Genomic DNA, 26,774 nt, shown 5'->3' with positions numbered 1-26,774 from the left:
TTTTTTTTTTTTGCACTAGACCTATTCCTAAGAAGGGGAATTACTTGATTGTTTTGCCTGCCTTCCATCAGTAATAAAGTAATGCTGATGTTCCAGATTGCATTACCAGGGCCTAATGCTTGATTATTTTCTTCCAACAGCAGTGTTCCACCGTGGGAACTAGGAGACACACTGATGTATCGACTTGGCAGGTTTTCTAAGAGGCCATGCCACTGTCATGGTTCAGAAATCCCTGAGGGAAACCACTCTTACAGACTGACATGCATTTCCAGCTGCGACATAACCCAGAACAGAATTTTACAGATTGGCATACTTCTAATAATTTCATAATTATATTAGGTATGGCTTAGAATAGGTTCTCATATATGCTAACTTGGCAACCTGCAAGACAGAACATACATATTTTTTTCAGGTCTTCACTTTAGACCATGTTAAGACTTTTCTTAATTGTAATTGGTCTGATGAGAAATTAGTCATAAACCATAGTTTAAGTCTTCATTTATAGCTTGATGCTTTAATGGCTCTGTCTTAGTTTTTGTGATACCTTTGCATTTTTCTACAAAAGGCACAAAAATGTTAGTAATAAAAGATAAAAGTTTCTTTACTACTGTTGTTCCCCAGGCAAATATTTTCTTGAACAGATGTAGAAAAGATTCTATCCAAACAACTTGAAGGGTTTCCTTCAGTGCAATATGAGTCTGGCGGGCTACCAGGCTGAAGTTTGAACTACAGGAGGCGACGTCACTCTTTCGAATGTACTTTTCTATGTAACTTGCTCAATGAGGTGACAATCATCCTCCAGCCAGCATGTGAAGTTTTGGGCTTTCACACGTAGACTTGTACAGCGACGTGACGCAAAAACATTGAAAAACGTTCAACTTGTGCTGCCGCCGCCGCAATCGTCTATTGGGTTTCACCCTGGGTGGCTAAAACCGTAACCTGTCATGTCATGTATCAAGCTCATTAAAGTTGATGCACTAAACTAGGCAAGAGCAATCACAACGTCTGTTCCCTGGGACGGCCCGTTGTCTCGCAGCCTGGTCATGCATCCTCAAATTTTTGTAACTTGGCATGAATGCCAAGTTGTGGATGCCATCTTTGAATAGACCATTTGGAAAGGGGCTCAGGAAGCTCATTTTTGCAACAACAAAAGCATTTATAAGCACTTCTTATGTATATATATGTAGTCCATTATATATAGTCCATTTTGACTATAAAGGTGATGCGCTTTTATGTAAAACGGATTTAGAACACAAGAAAGCTTTACTCAATAAATTACATTTTAAGAATATTTAATTTAGCAAACAAAGAAGCATACTTATTATTGTCAATTTTATTTCATATTTCTTAATTTATTTTACTTTAAATTTGTGACCAGAATTACATAGCGTGTTTTAAAATCCACTTAATTAGAATTCAACTGAAGTACAAATAATGGATATTTGTTTTAATTGTGCGTTTTGTGTTTACCCTTTTAAGACTATAGTTGGTGTTTAAGTATTGTCAATAATTACCTTGTTCATATTTTCAAATTTCCTGCCAACTTTTAGCATTTTTTTTAAAACACAAGAACACATTGGGCCTCCGGTCGGCTCCCCAGTCGCTCCTCCCACTGGGTTTAGCAACTTTTTAAGGGGACGCCCTGAACATGAAACTGAAACTTGAAAAATAAAAAAGTAAGAAAGGTGCCTCTTTGAATGTTCTCATCCCATCCAAATGTAGACTCTTCATTTAGAGAGTGACTTTGATGCGGATCTTTGTCTGCATCATCATGTGAGGAATGCCAACTTTGGACAATTTTTGGATCTGGTTGGACAGAGCTGAATTTCTCTGCTGACGCTCGTCCCACACTTTAAGGCGTCTAATCCCAAAGTGATAGTTCATTGCAGTCTGTGATTAGACCCTCTCCCGTCACGCCAGCAGCAAACTAATAATGTGTGAACGGAGCTAATCAGCGAGCTGAGCACAAAGTGCCGCTTATGAGTAATTTTCTGAGTGCTGCGGTCCTGGAGACGTTCCAGACGTACCTCCAACACACGAGGTGTAATTAGATCGAATTCAGTTCTTGGACCGCGAGTTTTACCGACATGAAAGAAACTTATCATTAATCACAGAGGTGCCTCGCTTATTGGCTGTCAGTCACAATTTGGTTTGAAATTGCTTCTCCTTTTGATTTGATTCTAATTCTAATATGACTTTGTTACAACTTGTGTAATTTGTTTTGACTCTGTAATTCAAAACCTGCCTGGATTCACATTATTTAACCACCATGCATTTGTATACTGAATTATAAAAATGTCAATGTAAGACCTTACAATGCTGCCAATGAATGTGATATTAAACTTTTTTGAGCCGTGGTCATGTTGAACTGCATTTTTTATTAGTCTAATTTGAACTTTGTCTAGGTGAATTACTAAAATACCATCCATCCATTCATCCCCCACTTGATAATATAAGGTGCTCACAGAAGAACACAAAGATACACACAAGCAGACGACCATATTTTCACATACTAAGACACAAGGACAAATGAGAAAGACCAATTAAGCTAAAAATATGCAGCTCTTAGAGTGAAGGAAGAACCAAGAGTACAGAGAGAAACAACCTTGGATCCACCTAAGCTCATTTTGTTTATGATTTGTAACCCTGTACTGCCAATCATGGTGAAGGCTGCTTCATATAAGGATCTGTTTTTGCTGGTTCATTGCACAAAATAGGTGAAATAATAAACATGGAGGAGTATGTCCAAATTCTTCAACTTTGGATCAGCACTCCAAATGTTAAACGATAAGATCTGGGTATTTCATACCATTACCACACAATTACCATACCATTATTATTACCATCCCATACCAGACCAATAATCATATCATATTGTATCATTACCGTAATTCCTAACTCTACCCATTGAAAATGCATGGACTTTGCTTAAAAGTTCATTAAAGGAAATTAAATCCACCCATTTAAATGGGCTCTTCTGCTCTTATGAACAAGAGTGTGAAATATTCATTTAAAATACATAAAGTTGTTCTCACACGACCTAAAAAAAAGATTGTCAATCTATTTTTTTATTTTCACCAAAAAGTCAATGACTCCACACATTGTGTTCTCAATGACTCATTTCATACAATATGAATTGCTGCTAGACGGCTCTTTCTATAGATTTCAATTTAAGGTTTGGCTTTCTGAGTGTAAAAATGCCCCTGCAGCTATTATAAGAAAGAAAAGCTGCAGTTACTGATTATGGAAGCACTTTAGTCAACATAAAATCTTTCTTTCTCTCCCCACAGATTCCCTCTGCTGAGTACTGAATTCGGATAGGGTCTCCGTCTGAACTCTGTCTGGTAACTCCCATCCAATGGAAGTAGACATGATTGTTTAACCATTAGTTACCTGGCTGCTGGTTACTTTCTCAAAGCTTATACAGCATCTCACCCTATCTTGAGATAAATCATCAGTAATAAGAAAAGAGGTACTTTAAATTTACATTTAGTGCCAACTCTCCTTGTGCCAAGATGGATGAAGCACCTAACAACAGGACTTCCTTGGCCAAAGGTGCCAAGGACATCGCAAAGGAAGCCAAGAGGCATGCTTCCAAAAATTTCAACAAAGCCGTTGATCGTGCCTCTGACGAATACTCTGCCCAACGCAGCTACAACCGCTTCCAAAACGAGGATGAGGACAACTACAATGCATACAATCAGCCGGACGGCCAATACGGTGACAACGCAGCCAACGATGAGGAGGGGGCGTCCAGCGACGCAACCGAGGGCCACGACGACGAAGATGAGATCTACGAAGGAGAGTACCAAGGCGTGCCGGCCTCCAACAACGAAAAGCCCCGGGATGGCCAGGTGTCTCTGGGCCTAAAGAGCCTCAAGAGCCAAAAGGAACAGGAAAACGAGAGGCAGGCCGACGAGGAGGAGCTGGCTCAGCAGTACGAGCTGATCATGCAGGAGTGTGGCCACGGGAGGTTCCAGTGGCAGCTTTTCTTCGTGCTCGGACTGGCGCTCATGTCTGACGGCGTGGAAGTGTTTGTGGTGGGGTTCGTCCTGCCCAGCGCTGAGACGGACATGTGCGTCCCCAACTCTGGCGCGGGATGGCTCGGTAAGTGGTCTTACTGAATGAATGTGTGAAAACACCGCAAGACATTCTGCTTTATGTTACTCAGTGGGTTTTTAAACCTCCAGTGTTTTGTAAAATTGACTTTTACATAATGTTATAATATTATGCATACCTGGAGCGAAATCCTTTAATCTCCCATGGCAACCATTCAGTTGTGCAAAGCACTTGGGCAAAATCCGCACGACTCCAGAAAGACTTGACACTTTCAACACGAGTCTTAAATTCTTTTGTGACGATATCCCTTTAAATCATGATGTTGCTCTTGGATTTCTGTTTTACAATACTATTACATAGTGACACATGGATAACTAATCGCTAATCATTGGTGATGTCACATTCAACATGTTCTAGAGATAACATAAGTGCAATAACAAGGCATTTTATTAACAATTTGTGCTTTTCTGCCGCACAGACACTTATTTCTAAATGATTTTCCTTTGAAACTTTTCTAAAACTTGACAAATGTTGTGAAAAGCAGCCCAAATTTTAACAACCTGCTCAAAACCGTCTTTTTTTTTTCAACCAAGCATTTTCAAAAGTCAGTGTTGCTGATATGGTTTAGCCCTCCAAGTAAAACACGGAAAACATTAGACTGAAGTTTGTCAGAAAGAACAAAAACAAAGATCACAGCTTCAGGAATAATGTTTTGTTTTATACAGATAACATAAAAAATTGACACTTGAGTCTATAATTTGAATAATGTAGAAGCAGCCATGGAGTTGTCATGGCACCAGGTATTTGGATGCACGAGTAGGAGGTGTGATCACTCTGAATGTGTGCCGCTTGTCTTCCTATTTTCTCACCGAGATCAAAAATAGCTTCAAGCACGATTTTTTTTTCCTTCAGTTTACACTAATATTAGAGTCTTTAGACAGACAACAAGACAAACGGGACCATTTCTGCCGGCGCACTGTTGCGATTTTGAGGTTGTTCCGACCTGAGACGGAGGCGAACGCTCCCCTTTCAAGAGCGGGACGGTTGGCAGTTCACCCAGACTGATCCTGTGTTGTGACTCATCTCTCAGTGGGAGCCAGGAGGGAAAGAATAGAAGGGATGAGTCATTTTACCAGCTGGCTTACACACAGCATAAATAATGGATGTGCGTAACACGCTCACTTGTGAAGGGTAAACCGTACACAATGGACTCAATTGGCGCTTTTATCACCGATCCTCTGAGAAGGTCAGCGACTCGAGAAGCGGTTGATAAGAGCATCTTCTGTCGGAAAGGAGTAAACAGTAGAACTGATAGATTACAGGGAAAGTCAGAGTTCATCCTGCAGGAATGTTGGCTTAGAGTCAATGTTTAGCTAGCGTCTAATATTAGCCTACAGTTCATCACAGGAAGCATTTTTAAACAATAAGTTGTTCTTGTTATATCTCAGTCCTTTCACACATCCTGAGGAATCGACGCCGAATTAGTCAATCTTTGTTTCGTCAGATCTGAGGATTTTTGTTATTTGTTCTGTAAACTTGACAGTTGTTTCTTTTTTTTCCCACTATAAAGACGATAGCGTCTGGTCTAATAGTTCAGATCTAACTATTTCCTCCAACAATTTTTCCATCTATGGATTCAAACGTGATTTACATAATTTTAACTGAGCTTTACTGTTGTTTAGTGCGCCACAAATGCTGCTTAAACGCCACTGTATTCCTCTTCAGAGGTTTGTGTTTAGACAACCGCGAGCACACTCTTTTATGTGAGCTCTTTAATAAGGCAAAAATATTAGATCTATTAGAATATTAGATTACTTTTGTGGCCTAAGCTTGGCGTAGCCATCTTGTCCAATTCTGGGGTTTTTTCTTTCTCTCTTTTTAAAGAACTATAAAGGAGGATAAAACCTTTGTTTGATGAATTGGCAAGAGAGAAAAAAAAGTGTTCATTTGTCTTGTCATAGGCCTTTGTTACACTGCAAATCCTCCAGGTTATGGGACAGAGGTGACTATAAACAAAGCAAACAAAATTAATCGAAACATTTCTAATTTTCAATGTTTAAACTCTAACATAGCATATTAAATGTGTTTTTTTTATGTGTGCTCATGATTTTATAATTATTCATGAAATCTAGTTGCTTTGCAGAGTAAATAAATCAAAGAGAAAAAAAATGATCTAAAACATTCTTTTTGTCCCGTGTAAACATTCATCTTGAATTATTGTAAGGGATTATTAGCATTCATTCCTAATCGTTTTAAGATATGAATAAAATGCCTCTTCCTCACATTATAATCTAAATTGAGAAACCATCAGATATCAGATTGTTGTCTTCTTCTTCTTCTCTTGTTTTTCCCCTCCATCACCCCCACAGTATAATCCATTTAATGCTCTCTCAGAGCTTCTCCGTCTCTCATAGCCATGCTGGTGATCTGACGATACGGGCTCGGGTTAATCTCTGCAGCATTGTGCTTTACTGCAGTTTAGCCATGGTAGACTGGCTCACGTACCTCCCTGGAGAAAAAGGGGAGGGAGAGGGAGAGCGCTGCTTTCACTCCTCCTTCTCTTCCCCCCTTTTATTTGGTGCTCCACGACATATGGCTCGGATGTGGGTGTTTTCCTGCATCGCTATAGTCTGAACCAAGAGGAAGAGCCAACTTTTTCTTTTTACAGAACTGTACATGTAATATGGCATTGATTTAAGTGTGCTCTTAACCATAATGGGATATAATAATTTATCTCTGCCTGCACACAACAAAAACATTAATCAGGGGTGCACCAATATGAACAATCCGGCCAGTATCAACATATATATTTAGATAAACGATATTTATTGACATCTGTAAAAATATGTTGCATGTTTACGTCCGCTGGAATTACTTTCCCCACTTTTATTCTCAATAATCATTACATTTGTTAAGCATGAATCCCTACTTCCTCACGCCTTTTGATTTTAGTTGGCCACGCTACGCTAGCTTGAGAAGCAAAGCGGCTCGATAAATTTGACTTGGCAGCCAGTCAGAAAGATAAAACAATAATGTTTGATAAAATCTGAATTTTTTCAATAGTGACTGAAAAAGAGATTAGATTTTAAAAGAAGTTAATGTGTTGGATTAACTCTTTATATTTTTGCATCTTTTCTTCAGGTTTTCCGAGACCGCCCTCCAGCGCCCTCCGGTGGCGTCTCTGCTTAGGAAATTCATCTGTAGCCACAATCGCTCACTTTTTAAGTAAACCTGGATAAAAGTTACACAACAATCTGAAATCATATTCAATGTATTGCATATGTGTGGATTAGCTGCACATGCTATCAATGGTCAAACAGTGCATTGATAGAACTGAGAGGGAGAGAAAACAGTAACTAAACCCCAATGAGGGGAAAAACAAATCAGCAGGTGTTGAAGTAATTAATATCTGAGGACTGTGATTTGCTCCTGAGGGGTTCCTCCTCTCTCTCTCTTACCGCCACTCCTCGTCTGTCTCACCGCCTGCATCAGCTCACTCATCAGTCACACGTGGTCCTCTGGGGTTCCCCTCAGCGCTCGCTTAATGTCTCCAGCGTTCCAGCTCAGGAAGTAAGCGCTCGACTCGCCTGTGATGCAGGCCGTCTGTTTTTCTGTCTGTCTGTCTGCCCGTGCTCTCCTCTCATCCATGCCAGGATGCTGCGTGGCTGCGAGGAGAGAAAAACAGAGCAGAAACTGAGGCGTCGGGAGAGACTCGCGCTTACACATAAGAGCTAATTAAAGTGGAAAAAAGCAGCACACAGGGAGACCACTGAAGTCAGCTTAAGAGCCGGCAAACACACCCCCAAAAAACGGAGCTGTTTAGTGTTAATAAAGTTAACAAATGCACCCCTCCTCTTGCTTTATGAAAATATTAACTCCATCTCTACTCTTTTTACTTGCATAGTAACGCTTTCATAAAGTCCTAGCTATGTGGAAACAAAACGGCATTTCTTTGTTTTATTTCTGCTGTTCTTACTCTGCTCCACCTCACTGGCCTCAGTTAGATTTTTAAAGGGGCAGTACTATGAGTTTTCCATGCACAATGAAGTAACTATGATAACTTCACTTGTTGTATATTAAATATGATTTAAAAGAAATTTCACTTTGTAATTTAACGCCTTGAAATTGAGCCTCTATCTCTTTCTGAAACTCCGCCTTCAGGAAGTCATCACAATCCTCTATTGACCCTTTAACTGCATTTTTACCAACATTTCACTGAGAAGTAGCTCCTATAATGAGCTCAGCAGATGCGCAGTTTCGCCAGGTGTCTGCTAATTGCTACTGGCTAGTCTGAAGGAGCCGAGTGAAGGAGTGGAAGGGAAAGGCTGCTCTGTGAGGAAGAAGCTTGTAATCTGCAGCTCTGTGGAGGAACTTCATCCTCGAAGGCGAGGCTAGGTCCAACCAGGCGTCTTGCACAGCTGAATGGTTGCCATGGGAGATTAAAAGATGTCTCAAACATGCATGAAAGAATAAAAGCAACACTCCATGTGTGTTTTTGATGAGGAAGTAATATTATAGCAAGATGTAAAGCTCAAAAAGTTGATTTTACTTAAAACTGCTGAGGTCACCTGTTTTAATCTACGTGATTTACTTAAATTCTACATTTATGAACGGACTATTGGTTATCCAGATTATCTGGAAAGGTTATCTGCTTTATAGATGTGATGGACTTTATAAAACAGACATGGTAAAAGTGTTTGCTTAACTGCGTCAAACTCGTGCTACTGCCACCGCCACGCTCTGCTGCTTTAAACTGACCCTCGCAAATCTACATAAAAGCTGTTGAGGTCTGACCCCAGTTTGAACCCTAACAGGAAATCACAAATCCAATCTCAGAAGCCTTTTATGCTGCGTCTCACACCTCCCCCTCCCCACACACCCATCCTCCCCCCTTCATTACACGTACAAACGGAGCACGAGAGCGGCCATAAAACAAACGAGGTGGTGCTCCGCAGATACCATCTCTTCCCAAACATGCACCCGAGTGTATCTACACAAATCAGAAGGCGCCAGCGGGTTTATTTTTTGTTTGTTTGTTGGTTTTTGTGCAGAATGCAGCATTTTCAGACACTCCGTTTGATACCGTATCACACGGCCTCCTCCTCATATCCTGAAGGAGGCTCCTCCGCTGCCGCAGTGCATAGATTTTGTGACTGTCACCTGTAATGAATCGCTCGCTCTCGGCGTGCCTGCGCAGCCTGATAAGACCCCCCTGCTCCCGGTGAATCGGTCCCATCACCAGAGAAGCAGCGAGCGCAAAAAGAACAGAAGACCTCCTCTCCCTTGCCAGCTTATTTTCTTTGCTGCCTCATCAAACAATCGCATCTCCACTTCCACTAGCATTAGCATTTTTATTAGCACACAACAGAATAAAGTGGACCATTTACAGGCCAGGCAGCTCTCGCCCCTGTCCACGACCACCCTGTGTGGGGGGGGAAAAAGGCTCCAAACTCCTGTGGAGGAGTTGCTGTACAGAGAAATTGCTAATTTATGAACACTACAACAGCTCTGTTTCCTTTACAAATGTGCTCAAAACGTTGTCAGTACTCTGCTAATGTCAAAAGACAATTGCGGTGTTTCCGTTAAATAAGAAACGCTATTAAAATCACACTTTAATAAGTTTGTTCACGCATTAAGTTATTAGAAAACATTCCATGCCATCATCCTCCATTCACTTTCTGTCGTCTTCTTCGTCTTTTCCACCAGTAGCAACGTCCAGTTGTTGATCACATGACTCGTAGGATCCAAAAAAAGTGTCTCCATTGCAGTTCTTTAGCTCAACTTTAAGCGTTTCAATTACAAATATATGAAAGGAAGGATAGAAATTAGGAACATTAGTCAAGTCAAGTTACACATCAGCACATTTCAGCAACAAGGCACTTCAAAGTGATTTACTCCATAAAAGCCCGTTATGAAACAAAGCAATAAGCATCACGTTTTGTCAAATGTCATCTAAATAATCAAGCAAATATACATCAAATATGTTGATCAATGTTCCAGTTTTTACGACTCAGAGCCAAATGGAAACAGGTGGGTTCTTAGTCTAGATTTATAGGAACTCAGTGTTTCAGCTGATTTGCAGTTTTCTGGAAGTTTGTACTAGGTTTTGGTGCATAGAAGCTGAAAGCTGCTTCTCCATGTTTGGTTCTGGTGTTGTAGAGAAGACCAGAACCAGAAGACCGGAGTGGTTTGGAAAGTCCTTAATGAAAATACTCCTTGAACCTTTCAAAGTGTAATAAAAATATAATAAACTGATGGAAAAAGAGCAAAAAATGTTTTAAAAAAGGATTGCCTATCTTTTTTTAAATTTCTATGCTCCAAAACAATTGAGTGTGACAGAAAAGCAAAGAAGATAAAGAATCTCAAGGGGGGTTCAAGTTTTTCTCACAGTCTTTATTGCAATCTAATAAAATCCCAGAATAAGTAAAACCTGGCCAATAAAAATCGAACACCTGACCTAACGCGTCGTCACTGTGTCGTACAGAAGTCATTGTAACACATTCCTTTGTATTTATATTGTGGCTGTAAAGGCTGGTTATCTGAAACCTGATCGTACCGTCCTCACACTGCAGAGTCAATCCAAACCCAGACACATCGACTGTCATTAGACTCTGGCAGTGTAACCGCAAAACCCCCAGCGTAGTTAAAACACTGTCGGGGTGATCTACAGCGTCGTGGACTGGAGTCACAATGTGGTTTATTTTAGTGCTATGAGCCGAGCTCAACTAATCGATCCTCCGTGTGCCATCAGTGTAGACCTCGATAGGCTTAGTCTGCTCTGTGTGTGGCTGGGAGCAACTCAGTTTAGTTTTTAAAAAAGATACCAACATCTCAAATGTTGCAGAGATGACTTCCCACGATAAGTGGGCGATGTGGACTTAAAATTTTATCTCGATATTCTGTAGTTCTATTGTGGCAGCGATAAAAGTGACGATAAGAACTATTTACTACTGCTTTTTTTAGGTAACTGTATGGCGGTGCCACAGCAATGATAGCTCTTGAAAATCATATCCATTTGTAACTTTAAGTCACCAAGTGTCATGAGGTGGTGGAGTGAAGTGGTGAGGCAGACACTGAGAATCCAGGTAGAGGTGTGAATGATGGTTTTTAATGATGAACATTCCAAAATTAGTCCACAAAACCAGGCAGCACGACAGAGCGGAAGCCAGGGCTCAACATCGGTAGCAACTGGTACATGGAAGACGGAAACAAAAATGCACACACAGGACAGACGCCAAAATGAGACGACGACCTGACAAAGACACAGAGACACAGGTGACACTAAATACACAGGAGGTAATCAGGGAACGAGACACACCTGGGAACTAATCAAAGGGAGACAGGACAACACGGAGACACCGAGACACAGAAAACTCAAAATAAACACAGAAAAACACAGATCCTGACACCAAGTCACTTAAAGGATGACTGATTTGTGTCACTACACTGCACACAGTAACTACATTTAATCATGTTTTCAAATTTATTGCTGCTTATCAAGACTTTCATTGAACAAACAGTGGACACAAACAGCAAAGCTACCAATACGGACAGTTTTAGGTGGCTTTAAACATATTTAATCGGAATTTATATTGACGGCAATAAATCAGAAGTCCTATTTTGATAAGAAATTTATCGCGATATATGATACGATTCCCACCTGCTTTGCTTCTTTGAGTCTTTGCTTCAGCATTCCCGGTTGTACTGCTACTGTTCGGTTTGATTGTTCTGATTAGCTACCAGCTTCACTGCAAAAACACAAAATCTCACCAAGCATTCTTTTATTCTTTTATATCTAATATCTAATGCAAATATCTTAGCACATTTCAAATAAAAGGAAAACCAACTTACAAATAAGTTTTCAGCAACACATAGTTCCACTGGCAGATTATTTCACTTGCCAGTAGAACTAGTACTTTTGAAATATTACTTAAAACAAGCTCCTATATCTTCCTGGAAAGGTAATTCAGTTTTAGTTTTCAATTGTACTGAGATATTAGAAACAAGAACATACATTCTTGGCAAGATTTTGTGTTTTTGCAGTGTTAATGTTTCTAAAAGCTGAATATGTCGAGGTTTTAGTAATTAAAAACATGTCTTTTTGCTCTCTTTCTGCCTCCTCCTCTCTCTGCAGGCAGCATTGTGTATCTGGGCATGATGTTCGGAGCGTTTTTCTGGGGCGGCCTGTCAGACAAGGTGGGCCGCAAACAGTGCCTGCTCATATCCATGTCCGTCAACGGCTTCTTTGCCTTCCTCTCTTCCTTTGTTCAAGGCTACAGTATGTTCCTCCTCTGCCGCATGGTGTCTGGCTTTGGGTGAGTGCACTTAACCTTTACTTTTCATTACTTTCCCCGCTCTTCTTCCCTTCATCCTCAGTGTGAATGAGATTCTGAAGGCCCCTGTGAGGATTTTCCCCCTCTATGCAGCCTGATCCTTCCTTCCGCTGCTCGTTGCTCTGTCGTCTCTTCTTCTTTAAAGAAACTGCACAAAACCGACACGTTTGCAGAAACAAGTCAAAGACAATAAGTGAACACCTGCAAGCTGTTGTCAGCTCATCTGCCAGCTTCCTTGATAAATGGTTTGCCGTCCCTTCGCAGTTAACCAACAGCATGTTCATACGGTGAATGAGCCTTTGGTGGCGTTGACGTGAGCTGATAAGCTGCCGAAAAAACTAATAGATTTGGTTTTAGCAGACTTGAATGGGTTTGTCAGATTGGTTTGAAAATGTTCTGTTCAGATTATTTATATGTGGACAACAAATGTCATCTTAAGGCACTTCAAAAGTTAAACAGGCCATGTTCGCATAGCATTAGCTTCTTAGCATAATTGCCGAAGTCATATTTTAAAGGGTCAGTATTATGTAAAATCAACTTTTTTGAGATTTACAGCACATAATGTTATTCCCTGATCAAAAACATACATGGAGTGTTGCTTTGATTCTTTCATGCCTGTTTGAGAAATCCTTTAATCTCCCATCTCAACCATTCAGCTGTGCAAAATGCCTGGGTGGACCCAGAACCGCCTTTGAGTACGAAGCTCCTCCTCTAAGCTCCAGTTTCCAAGTTGCTGAGCACCCCTCCCCAAACTCAACTCCTTCAGACTAGCCAGCAGCAATTAGCAAACACCTGGTGGAACTTCTGAGCTTATCATATGAGCTAATGTTCAGTGAAACACTGGTAAAAACGTTGCTAAAGGTTTAATAGAGGAGCCATGTTGTGACTTCCTGAAGGCGGAGTTTCAGAAAGAGCAGGAGTTTTTAAAGAGACAGAGGCTCAATTTCAAGGCGTTAAATTGCAAAGTTAAATTTCTTTTAAGTCATGTTTTTATGACTGAATGTAACATATTTACTTGCTTGTTCCATAAAATGGCACCATGGGGCTGGAAAAAAGCAATACTGCCCCTTTAAAGTTTTCAAAAAACATGCATAAAATATGGAGGAAAAAAAATCATATTTTATAAAACATGATAGGGATTTTGGATTGTTAAGAAGTATCCTGATAGGTTGACATAGGCAGTTAGGCAGGGGAATGCAGCTGTGTAAGGAAATCAGCATTACGCAAATATCTCATTGAGGCCAAATTATGACTGAAGCAAATATGCTATGAAGCTAACGATTGAATAATATAACAACAAGCTAAATCCAAATGCAATTAACACACCACAACATAAGCCTTTAATTATTGGTGCATTAAGATCAAGTTAGATGAAATCCAAATCTGTCATAATGACAGCACATTGAAGACAAATTCAACTATTTACAAAATGCTAAGCGGTAAAAATGTCAAGGAAACCTGCTGACTGCTTTGCTATTGTCTTATTCTAACAAATTGGGAAAAATAAGTTTGGCTTGAACGAAAGAAATTTTTTTTTTGCTAACTTCAATGAGCAACACTTCAGAAGTGGTTTTACAAATCCTGTGAGTTTTGGAAGAATGTCAAAAAAGTGCAAAATAAGACTTTAGATTATCTTGTCATGAGACAGTATCTCATTATTACAAGCCATCGCCAGGGTAATGAAATCCTAATAAGTAGCGAAGCTAATATGTGACGTTGGATGCGTTTTGCATCGTTTGGATCTGTGGTGGCCTTTTTCCGGAGCCGGGGACATGGATGGAAATGCTGAGGTGTGGAGTTTTGGAGGGTGGTGTCTCCAGTTTAACTGGATGCAGCTTGTTTCATTAAGCTTTTCTTTACCTCATTAACTTCGATTCCATAAACCGCCTCAGCAAAACAGGAGGGAAGACTTAAAGGGCCAGATGGAGTAAAAGAAAGCACAGATTATGTCTGCGAAATCTTTTGCAATTAGGCTGAAATGAGGGAACAAATTGTCTCTAAAGAATTAACCAACAGATCTGAGTAATAGTCGGAAAAGTCCACGTTCGCCGAAACCTGCTTTGACATCCATCCCTCCAGACCAGGCCTGGCACGTTCAGATGTTCCGGCATGTGTAATATTCACATCTATGTCTGGAAGAACGTGAAAAAAAAGTGACTGTTTTCACTTCCCTCACGCTCTCGCGAATTAACTTCCACTGCAAGGATGTAGTTACAGTAGAAATGACAGCGACACAGTTGGTTGCTCAAGCGAGCTGAAATACAACAGCTGGTTGCAAAGCCCAGATCAGGCCATACAAATGCAAACCGGCCACAGCACAGTGCACTGAGAAAGGTTCAGGCTGTTGGAAAAATTTAAGTATTTTAAAATTTGACAGGTTTTTGTCAAAAAAATAAATGGAACACGCCTGAGTGGATAGAAGCCGACAAGGGAGAGAAATGTACCTGGGTACAGATTCACAACCCTTTCAAAAAAAACAAAAACGAAACAACACCAGCACCAGTAGGACCTTCTTCCTTATTTCATCATGTTACAGCTACAAACGTCCTTGTTCTTTTTTACATGTTAGAAAGTACATGTGGAAAAGTACATGTACTTTTTTATGATTAAGGGTCATTATTGACAATTATGACACTTAGTAGTGCATAATCGTGAAGTGAAAGAAGGATGACAAAACAATGTGTACGAAGGTCTGGAATACGTGTTTATTCACCTCCATTCGCTCTTTTGTCCCGACATAAAATCCAGTGCAACCAATTGCCCAGCAGAAGCCACCTAGTTAGTAAACACAGTCCAGCTGCGTGTAATTTAATCCAATTTAATTAAATAAAAGTCTCAGAGGTTTGTTGGAGAACAAAAAGGATCATGAAGACCAAAGAACAGCAGATAAGACCGGGAGAGTTAAACAATAAAACATCATCTAGTATTGGACAACTAACAGAGCACTGCTCAGTTTGTTATCTGAGAATGGATAGAACAAGTTACATTTGTAACCTGTCATGTCAGCCGCCCGTTATCTTAACTTTATTCAACTTTATTCTCTTAATATTACGACTTTGTTCTTATAATATTACGACTTTATTCCTGTACTTTTTAACTTTTTAACTTTTTTTTTCTTAGTGTGCCCTTAATACTCCACTGTAAGCTCACATGCAGATGAAGACCAGCTGAACTGACCCCAGGTTTCCATTAAATTGATTCTAGCTGCGTTTCCATTGACGACATAATTGTGCAAATTGGCATTGCGAAAATAAATTTTCGTAATGGAAACACGGCAATTTCGTAAAAACGCTGCAAAACGTTTTTTGCACTAGGATTAGGACGTTTCTCTGCAGTATTGAATTTGGGCTATTTTGCAAAACTGCAACGGAGACGTTTTTTTCACATCACATGAGCCACATGATCGACAGCTGCATTTTACTACTCCGTGGAAAAGACGAGAGAAAGTAGGAGGAGGAAGATGGTGCAGCACGTTTTAATGACTTATCACGTGAACAAACCTTTTCCTGTTTCTAATTTAATGGAAACGCAGCGATCTCAAAATTATTGTTTTTTGGCAATATAGCGGAATGACAAAGTTTCGCGCACATTTGTAACAGAAACGCAGCTAGTGTTGGAGACGAATGCTGAGTGAAAGCTCCTCATGATGCACAGTGATCATCATACATCTTGTCTAAGATGAAATAACATAAACATGTGCAGCTGATGGCGATACAATGACTTTGCAGGATTGGCGGCGCGGTGCCCATCGTGTTCTCGTACTTTGCGGAGGTCTTGGCCAGGGAGAAGCGGGGCGAGCACCTGAGCTGGCTCTGCATGTTCTGGATGATCGGAGGGATTTACGCCTCAGCCATGGCCTGGGCCATCATCCCACACTACGGTGAGTGTGAGCGCTCTCTCACTTGATGTACCAGGACTATTGAAGAGTCGCTTTTATGCGTACATTGAATGTAGAGCTGGACTATATAGCTGAAAAACGTATCACCATATAAATGTTTCAGATCGGTCAGTATAGACAATTAGTGATTAGATTTTAGTTTTAAATATCTGAAATATCTGGTGGTGTGACCTTTTTTATGTTTAAGCAGTTTTGAGGCCTGGTGACAAAACCACAAATCTCTGCTGCGCAAGTTATTCAACACTTTGTTGCTAGGTAACCATAGAGCAAGTAAGTTAGTCGTTGTCACCAACCTGGCTTAGCTAGCCGTGAGAGGTTGACCGGTGAAAGTCTTTTCTCTGCCTATAAATCTCCCAGAATGCTGTGCGGTTCTGGCTTGGAGTTCAGTGAAATTATACATAGTTCCCACATGTCTGAAGCAGAAGTGATCTGCCCCACTGAACCGCCATTTTGGTAGGCAAGAGCAGCGCAAAGCACAGTGGAACCAAGACTTCGAGACCAATAAGAAGAAAGTATATTGACACTCCTGAAAAATGTGCAAGAGAAAAACGCATGAGACACAGAAATGTGGCTTGTTTATTATTGTCATAGCAACTCCATAGCAACTGTCATGACAGTTAGCTGCAGATACCTACCAAGATGTCTGTCAGCTACAAAGTTCCTGGGAGTGTGACATCACATGAGAACGATGTGTTGAATATCCTATCAGACATATTATCCGTTGATATTGATCATGTGTCTATTCAGTTAGGGCTGGAAAATGAATATATATATATATATATATATTTATTTATTTATTTATTTATTCATCTTCCAGCCCTAACTGAATGTATCTCTGCTGTTATAGTAATTATTTCCTCAAATGTTGATGTTTGACTTGAATATGTTAAACTGTGGAACTGAACAGAGGTTTGAGTTGAATTCATAATGAAGTGCTCAGAAATTACAGCTGAAATTAGACTAAACTTTACCTGGTTTACATCTGATAAGATTACTTAGATTATTTCTATTTGCTTCGTACCAGAATGCTAAGAGAAGATTTAGAGATGTTTAGTAACTCTGTTCAAAATTCAGATTTTAACTGAGGTCAATATGGTCACAATGAAGCGTGGATTAACAAAAATAGGATGCTAAGACTAAGTTAAAACATACCTGGTGTTACTTAGAGGTTATTCCGGCTAATGTTTCCGCTAAGCTATCGGCTTCCCACTTGGTTGCCTTGTAGCAAGTAGGCCCGTGACAGGACAACGACTGTTTGGTCATTTGAAAACTCTAAATTATACAGCATATCGCCTGGATTAAAACTGGTAAACGTTTCTGATATTTTCAACATGTTGTCAGACTTAAACATGTTTTTTTTTATTAGGATGTGTAGATTTTTGAGAGCCGCTGTTTATCAAATTGCTCACGGTTCCTTCCTCGACTTCAACCGAAGCGAAGAAGCAGAGTGTGAAAGTTCGAGTAAGACTAACACACAAGTCTTTTCTTCTGCAGTGAGCGGCATCACTCTCTGTCTATTGTGTAGCATCCCCTGGGGTCTCCGTCCTACACTGTAGAGATCTTTTACGCCATAATAAAAAGCCATTACACTAACCAAGTGTGAGGGGTGGAGGTAAAACTGTGGATGACTTTTTATAGATCTGCAAATGGGTGAAATACCTTGAGCAAAATAAGACTGCATTAGTTAAGAATCAAGAGACAGAGAGAGAAGCTGGACCGTTGGATAAGAGAGCCAGCGTGGCTCGAGCCTGCAGGAATAATTTAGGACATAATGAAATGTTAATGGCATTTCTAATGACTAGGATACAAACAAGAAAAAACAAAAAAAACAGCTGAATGGGTTTTAATGTCAGGCAGAAGTCCATACATTATTATATGACACATAATATGTGGAGGGCATTGCATATCATTTCCCATTTGCAGGGATTATTTACAAAGCAGGCAGCCTTCAGGGAGCAAGCAGATAGCAGGTGGCTCTGCAGGTGGAGCAGCAGCAAAAGGCAACGCAGCAGACATGAAACAAAAATATTCAGACCTTGAACTTTTAAAATTAAATTAAATTAGGTAAAATCCAACTTATCTGAGCTTTACATCATGTTATAATGTTGTTCCGTCATCAGAAACATACTTTGAGTGGTGCTCTGATTCTTTCATGCATCTGAGAGAAATCCTTTCATCTCCCATGGCGACCATTCCGGGTGGACCTGGGTGGACCCAGCTCCGCCTTCGAGGATGACGCTCCTCCTCGAAGCTGCAGTTTCTAAACTTCAAAGTAACCCTCCCCCACTCAGCTCCTTCAGACTAGCCAGCAGCAATTAGCAAACACCTGGTAGAACTGCTGAGCTCATTATACGAGCTACTTCTCAGTGAAACGCTGGTAAAAATGTTGTTAAAGGGTTAATAGAGGAGCCATGTTGTGATGACTTCCTGAAAGCGAGTTTCAGAAAGAGCAGGAGTTTCTTAAAGAGACAGAGACCCAATTTCAAGGTGTCAAATTACAAAGTCACATTTCTTTTAAGTCATATTTTACATATGTAGCATTTCATGACAACTGAAGTTAACAAACTTTCTGTGTTTTAAAAAAAGGAAGTATGACCATGATTTTTTTTTTTTAAAGTTTGGATTTTAATGAGCTGAATCTGAAGATTACTGTGAGGTTTGATGACAGGAAAATGTGAAAAAGACATTTTCTCCAAGGGCTTCGACATTTGTTACTGTAAATTAAGTTAAGAAAAGAAAACATGTGGAACACATAAGCGTCATTCAGGTACTGTGAAATCTTCACTTAGAGAAAAATGTTTAATGTCATTTATTCCTAATCAATATTTGTTATGTTGATTTCACCATGGTTTATGGAGCATAACCAAAAAGTATATATATATATAAATTTATACCTTAGGTGTTTGTTGCTGCAGGGTCACGGATGAGGTGTGCGTCAGCTGATCAGAGCCAAACGAGCAAAATAAAATCAATCTGGTGCGGAGGACTGAAAATCAAGCAAAAGGAGCAAAGGAAAAAAGATTAGGAGGATGAGAGCTAGAGCGTGTTCCTGATTTATGTGGCCTGTGTCAGAGATAATCGAAAGGTGAGGGTATACTGCAGAGGACTGAAGGGACGTAAAGAGAAAACAAAAGAGAGAGAACCTGTAAAAGGAGAGGAGGGGAAAGTGATGCATGAGGAGGAGTCTTTTCTGTTTTCAGGGCTGCGTTGATAGGATATAATGAACTCGGTTCCTGGATTCTCGCCAGCAGCACGCTGACTCCGCTGGGACTATTATATGGACGCGTGACTGTATAGATGTGTTGACATCGCCGTGATAAAGCACCTTTAGTGGGAAGTGTTAAGTAAAAAAATGTCTGAGGAAGTTTTCCGGGGGCTGAAACAATGCCTGAAGACAATGTTACATAAAAATAGCTCAAAGTGTCGGTGGCAGGTACTTTTTGCTACTAGGTGTTCTGTTTTCTACCATAAAGCCAATTAACTCTAACATCAACAATACATGATCAATGGAAGAAAAAAAAGAGTGAATACAGTTTTACCCAACTCTCGCATGCATAACCCAGGTTGGGAAAGTTTTGTGCCAACAAATTCAAAGAATTAATTTTCTCACATCTACTCAGTTTCCTCTGAAAGGAGTACGATTTCAAATAATCTTGGTCATTTTGTTTAATCACTGATCATTTTCAGCAGTTTTGATCCCCATTTGAACACACTAGCTAACTCAAACGGGGATCAGAACTGCAACTGGAATAAGAGTTTATTACACTGGTTATAGAATATAAAACTAAACTGAGTCAATTGAGATTTTTTATTTTTAAATATTTTATTTTTAAATTTTATTTAAAAAAAATATTTGCTAATTAACAAGAGGAATAAAGTGTTGTGCAATGGTTACAGTTCACCGCCTGAACTATTTGTGGTTCAGTTTTCATGAAATTAACATTGATTTCTGCATTCATTTGCAGAAAATCCACATATTCTCAGTTCTTTTTGTACAGTGGGCAATATATATATATATTTAAAAAAAATGCAGCTTGGGAAACTGGAATACCAAAGCTAATGGTCCATTTGTTACTGTACCATAAAAAATGGAACATTGACCAACATATATAATGTGCATAGATGTTTTTAACGAAGACACTTGATAAAGTAGCAAAATGTAACGTTTGCTACTGGTTTCTGATCGCAGGTTGTTTTTACAAAATTTTACTTTTGTGTTTTTATGATGTAAAGCACTTTCAACTCCCTTGTTGCTGAAATGTGATATACAAATAAATCTGGTTGATTGAGACGCTTATCGGCTGGTGGTTGCGAAGTAGCCAATATAGGAGCGCTATTTATTTTCCTCGGTGCTGATTAGCTTTTACTCCCAAGAGTGATAAGAAAGACTGTAGATATTATGCGCGTTTCATCAGCTTTGTAAAGGACGTAGGAACTGTTTTGGTGAATAAAAAGGTTCTGGTGAGTACATGTACTAACAAACATGAAGGCTCCATGTCTGTCTTAGCTTACAGATAAAAGCTACATTAGCTACGCTAATTTTGCTAGTTTGGCAGTGAGTGCTGCAGTACATAGCACTGATATTGAGTAAAGTATTCAAAAATTGTAAGAGCTAGTTAAAGCTTGTGGCTTACTATTGTCATAGAAACTCCATAGCAACCGCCTATCAAGATGACTGTCAGTTACAAAGTTCCCGGAAGTGTAATGTCACATGAGAAGTGTATACACTTGTGAGGCTATACACAGTAGCATCATTTTTAGCGCAAGTGACATCTAATGCATCTCCAGGGTCTTTGTAAGATGTTTACTTTTTCTTGTCTGTGTCAATATACACACACACATACCAACATCCTCTACAATCCTCATTTTTGTCAATCTTCAAACGAGAACTAGAACCCCAAAAAATGTGAGCCATGTTCCCTGGTGTTTTTAGCTGAGTAAATATAAAAAAGGCACAGACGCACGCAAAGATGAAATGTTTATTTTAGCTGCAGCTCTGCGCCATTTAACCAAACGTACAGGCATCGTTTAAAAGCGCGCTAACTTTGTTTGCGTGAGTGACGGCGGGAATGCCGAGAGCAGCTGCTGATGGAGGTCAATTGATCCGACGCCGGTGTTTTAACACATTCTTTTTTCTTTTTTTTTTTTTTCTCCAAGATGCAGTGACGTGTGGGTAGTAGGTTCCGCCGCAGTGCTCGCTGCATTGACTAGCGGACAAAGGCCAAATAGTATGCGAGTAAGTTCGAGAGTGAGAACCGTTTTGTCTTTTTTGTTTTTTCTTTTATTATGTTGAAACTCACAGGAAACAAAAGGACAGAGTCATTTCAAGAAGCAAAACATCAAATGTTCTGCGTTTAAGGTCGTTTTTTTTCTGCCATTTCTCTGATGAACACCGCAATGATTAGAAATTAATCTCATACCGTGAACAATGGCCAAGGACAGTGTGTGTGTGTGTGTGGGTGTGTGTGCGTGTGTGGGTGTGTGTGTGTGTGTGTCTGTGCTTTAACTACGCTCACTTCCTGTAGAGTCGGGGACATAAATCTTGCTGAGTTTCGGAATCAGTCAGCCGTTCCCTCCAGTCCATTATAGCTATAATTCCCCTAATGAGGTTTGTACTCTTACAAGCTGCAGCGTGCACACCGATACGTTTCACTTATATTGCCTGCATGTTTCTGCGCTGCGGCTATTTTGGTGACGTGCAGGTGGATTAAATCCAGACAGAGTTATTTGAAAACGAAAAAACTCGATGTGGCGTCCAAGCCGTCAGAGGTGGACCCCGAGTCGGGTTCCATCATCAGAGGTCACTTTAAATGAGGCACTCTAAAACTTAATCGGTTCTCCTTACTCGAAATATATATTCAAACTTGTTGCCTTTCAATTTGTAATTTTTTTGTTAAATTAACTTGTGAAATTTTAGTGAGCATGACTTAATAAATGTGAGTATGTTATTACTTAAAAGGCACCTTTTTATGAAAATAAACTCTGAAGCTTTCTGAAAGCACTTTTTAAATTATTATTAGTTACTGGAAACTGTATGTATAAAAATAAAATTATTGATTGAAACAGTTTTTTGCTACTGCTTTTTATTTATGTCTCTATTTAAACTTTAACAGAATATGAAACGTGTGATATTTTGCTTACTTTTCAGTGAGCAAGGCTACACCCTGAGGCAGAACGGTCATTAAAAATTAAAATACAACTCACTGATGGTGCAGTTTTATGCAAATGTAAATGCTAAGAAAAACTAGCTAATAGGAGCTGCACTGCTCTGAAAGTAGTGGCTTTTTTTAAGGCAAAAAAGAGTTCACCTTATTGCCTTAAACATCTTAAAACACATTATTGTGACTTATAAAGAAGTGGTTGAATTATTTGCTGCTGTTGTTGGCACAATGCCTTGTGGGATACCTTCCTGTCCAATACTGTCACATAAACTAAAATAAATACATTTTAAAAACATTTTTACCCCCAAAACTTCTCAACTTATTTAAATCAAGTGATTTTTACAACTACGTTTAAAAAAAAAAAAGATGAAAGAAGTTCAATCCAGTGAATTTATTTGATTAAAGCCAACATTGAAATTCAATGTGACCCAGAAATTCACTGGACTTTGACAAAAGTCAAGTTATATTCACTCATCTTTCTCAATTAAATTCAATGTTTTGATTTACAGTGTACTTGGTCCTCCTGGTCTTTTCTTGCTCAATGAGCAGTTTAAACATTCATACGCGTTCACATCGAGTTACCCGCCGTCATTTAAGGATAAATATTACAGTGAACTGATTTTGTTTTTAACATCAATTTTACAAGCTGAGTTATGGCCACTGATCCATGTTAGAATTAATTGGACCGATTTGTGATTGTGATGAAATTGACTGAAACAGATTATTCATTTCTGCATTTATTTCTCTTTGCGATTCCTGCTTGGAGTACTGGACATACTGAATCACTTTGTTTTTTTGTCCCACATGACAATGTGGTGGGTCTGCTTTGAAACCAATATCCACAGGCCTTAGAGAACACCTGAGGTAAAAATAAAGCAGGAAGGGGACGTAGCAGAAGCAACTGCAACCCTTGAGTCAGTGCCGCCCACGCAGGTTCAGTTCTGTCGAGACCGGACAGGGCAGACGTTGCTGACCAGAGAGTTAAACTGATTTCCTTGGTGAGTTCGACATGTGCTGCTTCTCTCCAAAACGTAACTTCGTCCGTGTTCTCTAGAGAAGAAAAACACTAATTCATTCTATTGTTTACCAATGTCTTTCATGTATACATGATAAAACAATAAATTACTCGCTAATACCAATAGAAATTATATTAATTTATCAAACTTTGTTATGAATTGTGGATTATTAGATGATGGCCTTCATCTCCTGGGTGCAGAATGTGTTTGGGAAAATAGGCAAACTGGCCTTAGAGACATTTTGTTCTGATCACGTCTTACAAAAATCTACATGGCACACATGATCGAGATAGAAAATTTGACTTTATTACACTGCTCTTAATACGACTTAGGCTTCTTATTTTAGTATTTTTTTAAGCAATGTGTGCATCCTTTGCATGATTTCAGAATGGGTTTTGTTGAGCGCTAACATGCGTCTTATGTACAGGACTTGCGGGACATGAAGGCGCCTGTCCCGACTTGCTGAAAAAGTTTCAAATTCTCTAAAGTTCACTGCCTGTTTTCCTTAAATTGTGTTTTGAAATGTTTTCTACATGCTTGCTTAAAGTTCATTTATTGATTTGCTCGGTACAACATGGTGTCACGGTAGCAAAGCATCTCTGTTCTTACAAAAATAACCTTGATAAAGGTAAATAACACGTTCATGTTCATGTGTAATTTACGTCAAATGGATATTTTTATGAGCTACTTTCATTGATGTATATTTGCATGAAAACAGAAAAAATTATTAATATTTTTTTTCACTGTTTACACATTATTTATGTTGAGGAGTGGCGTACAGCTCCGCAGCATCAAAATCACCGGTTTGTTAGTTTGTGCAAACAGCTGGAATAATCACTTTCAAAACCAACAACAACAGATTGATAACAGTAATAAAACATCTGCATCAGGCCTGACACTGTGAATCTAAGGAGAAATAAAAACACTAAATGTGCTGGTTGTCTGCATGGACACAAAGAAAGTTGCTGACTTAAAGGTTAATTCATCCGAGGATGCTTCAGAAAACATCTGTCTGTTTAGGATTCACGTTAAAATTTGCAGCATTTAAAGGAAATAAATGTTTTAACGCTGGTGTTTTCTGGCATTATCAATTTTGCTCTCAAATGGCATTCTGCACATGCCCGGCTCTGTGTGCAGGGTGGAGTTTCAGCATGGGGTCAGCCTACCAGTTCCACAGCTGGAGAGTGTTCGTGGTGGTCTGTGCGCTGCCGTGCGTCTCCGCAGTGGTTGCTCTCACTTTTATGCCCGAGAGCCCCCGCTTCTTCCTGGAGGTAAAACTCACCCAATGTTGTTCTACTAGCAGCACCGACGTTTTGTTTTAACATCAACGAGTTTCTATGGAATTTTCTTTTTTTTTTTTTAGCATCAACAACTTTTGCGAAAAGGCTAAATACAATGAACCAATACTACTGACAGTTATTAGCTGCGCTTCCATTACAAATTCACGCAAAACTGGGTCGATATTACGCTAATGTGGAAAACCCCCACAATTTTACAACTGCAATGCTTCCATTAAGTGAGAAACATAATTAAAATCACACACGAATAAATTTGTTCACGCTATAAGTTGGTAAAAAACAAAACAACTGCTGCAATCGTCATCCAAGTACTACTTCCTGTCGTCTTCTTCTTCATTTCCGCCAGTAGTAACATCCAGTTGTTGATCACATGACTTATGTGACGTGAAAAGCGCGTTTCCTTTGCAGTTTTGCAAAATATACAAATTTCGATGCGGCTGAAAAATCACCTTATTATCCAAGCGCTAAAACCTTTCATTGAAAACCAGAGTTGTTTCCGAAATTTCCATTGTTCCATTAAGAAAATTTAGTAAGTCTTCATGAATATTTATGACTGTTGACATAAAGTGTCATTCGGAAAATCATGACACTTTTAATACAAAGTTGACATTATTCAAAATGTCTTTGTTATAACAACTTGACATTAACCAAGAAATCATGATCTGACTTAAATTTGTTATAAAAGTATTACTGATTAAACTTTAGCTTTAATAACATAAAGCCACATCATTTTTAAAGTTTAATCAGTAAGACATTTTGAGTAATGTCAACTTTGTGTTAAAAGTGTCATGATTTACCGTATGACACTTTATGACAACAGTCATAAATATTCAGGAAGACTTACTCATGTTCATGACAGGTATTATGTCATGTTTATGACGGTGTCGTGACAGTCTTATTCACAACCTGTCAAATAAAGTGTTACCAAAAAATCTAACTCCTCCACATCCTTCCAGTGCTACTATTGCAGTCTGCAAAAAGTCAACGCTCCCGGCCGAAAACAACCAATCAGAGCCAGGAGGAGGGTCTTAGCGCTGCCAATCAACTGTTGCTACGGACCTGTTGCTAACAGCAGAGAAACAACTTATCATTTTACAAAAGCTATTTAACCACCGACATCAGTGGCCACGCTAACTAGCCTTAGCATTCAGAGTATGTGTGCTTTACCTGCTAAATGTGTCCGTCTCCCAGACGGGGAAACACGACGAGGCCTGGATGGTTCTCAAACACATCCACGACACCAACATGCGGGCCCGAGGAGAGCCTGAGAGAGTCTTCACCGTAAGCATGCTCACCGTCCCCAAGCGCTTAGCGTCCGCTGCAGCGCTCAGCGGCTGACAGATGGGTGTCGCCCCCTGCAGGTGAACAGGATAAAAGTCCCCAAACAGCTGGACGAGCTGGTGGAGATGCCGAACGAGTCGGCCAACCCAGTGGTTAAGGTCCTCTGCAAGATCAAGGCTGAGCTCAGAGGGGTATGAAGCTTTTTTTTAATTTTTTTACTTGATCTGGTTCATTTTTGAACCTTTAGGATGTGAATGATGTCAACTTTTTTATTTTTGTTTTGCCCTGGAAGATCTGGTTGACTTTTATGAGATGCTTCAGCCACCCAGTGAAAGAAAACACAATGAAGCTGGCAGCAGTCTGGTTCACTTTGTCATTTGGGTAAGAAACGATCTCCTCCTGTCTTCCTTTTACAGTCTCTGTGTTTTTATTGCTTTGATCATGTTTAATGGTGCTATCTATGGCTCTGGGGTTGATACTTAACTGTAGCCATCACTACTTCCCAGCTATTAACAGTTTGTGTGAAGAACTTCGCTCTAAGGTAGTGAGTGCATCACTCATACGCTGACCATGGATGCTGATAAGTGATTTTATACAGAATTTGCCTCTTTTTTTTTTTTTTTGGTCTGTTTACCCACATGGTGTTATTCCCAACACTAAAGGAAGTTGTGTTCCTATTCCTTAAGACAATCAACAAAACCATAAAATCAACTTTAAAAATCTGGAGC

General features: G+C 39.6%; 1 protein-coding gene across 1 annotated transcript in view; it reads left to right on the top strand.

Moving 5' to 3' along the window:
* The window catches only part of LOC102220687 (synaptic vesicle glycoprotein 2C-like), a 53,853-nt gene that overhangs the window by 17,250 nt on the left and 9,829 nt on the right, over nucleotides 1-26,774 (top strand). The window contains exons 2-8 of the mRNA XM_005802449.2: nucleotides 3,291-4,107; nucleotides 12,194-12,374; nucleotides 16,121-16,272; nucleotides 24,605-24,738; nucleotides 25,957-26,046; nucleotides 26,127-26,237; nucleotides 26,339-26,427. Of these exons, the coding sequence (XP_005802506.1) occupies nucleotides 3,516-4,107; nucleotides 12,194-12,374; nucleotides 16,121-16,272; nucleotides 24,605-24,738; nucleotides 25,957-26,046; nucleotides 26,127-26,237; nucleotides 26,339-26,427 (1,349 nt within the window). The 5' untranslated portion in view covers nucleotides 3,291-3,515. The remainder of the gene's footprint in view (nucleotides 1-3,290; nucleotides 4,108-12,193; nucleotides 12,375-16,120; nucleotides 16,273-24,604; nucleotides 24,739-25,956; nucleotides 26,047-26,126; nucleotides 26,238-26,338; nucleotides 26,428-26,774) is intronic.

Source organism: Xiphophorus maculatus, chromosome 8 (assembly GCF_002775205.1).
Source record: "Xiphophorus maculatus strain JP 163 A chromosome 8, X_maculatus-5.0-male, whole genome shotgun sequence".
Taxonomy (NCBI): Eukaryota; Metazoa; Chordata; class Actinopteri; order Cyprinodontiformes; family Poeciliidae; genus Xiphophorus; species Xiphophorus maculatus.
Note: the sequence above shows the minus strand (reverse complement) of the source record. Positions and strands in the feature narration are given on the sequence as shown.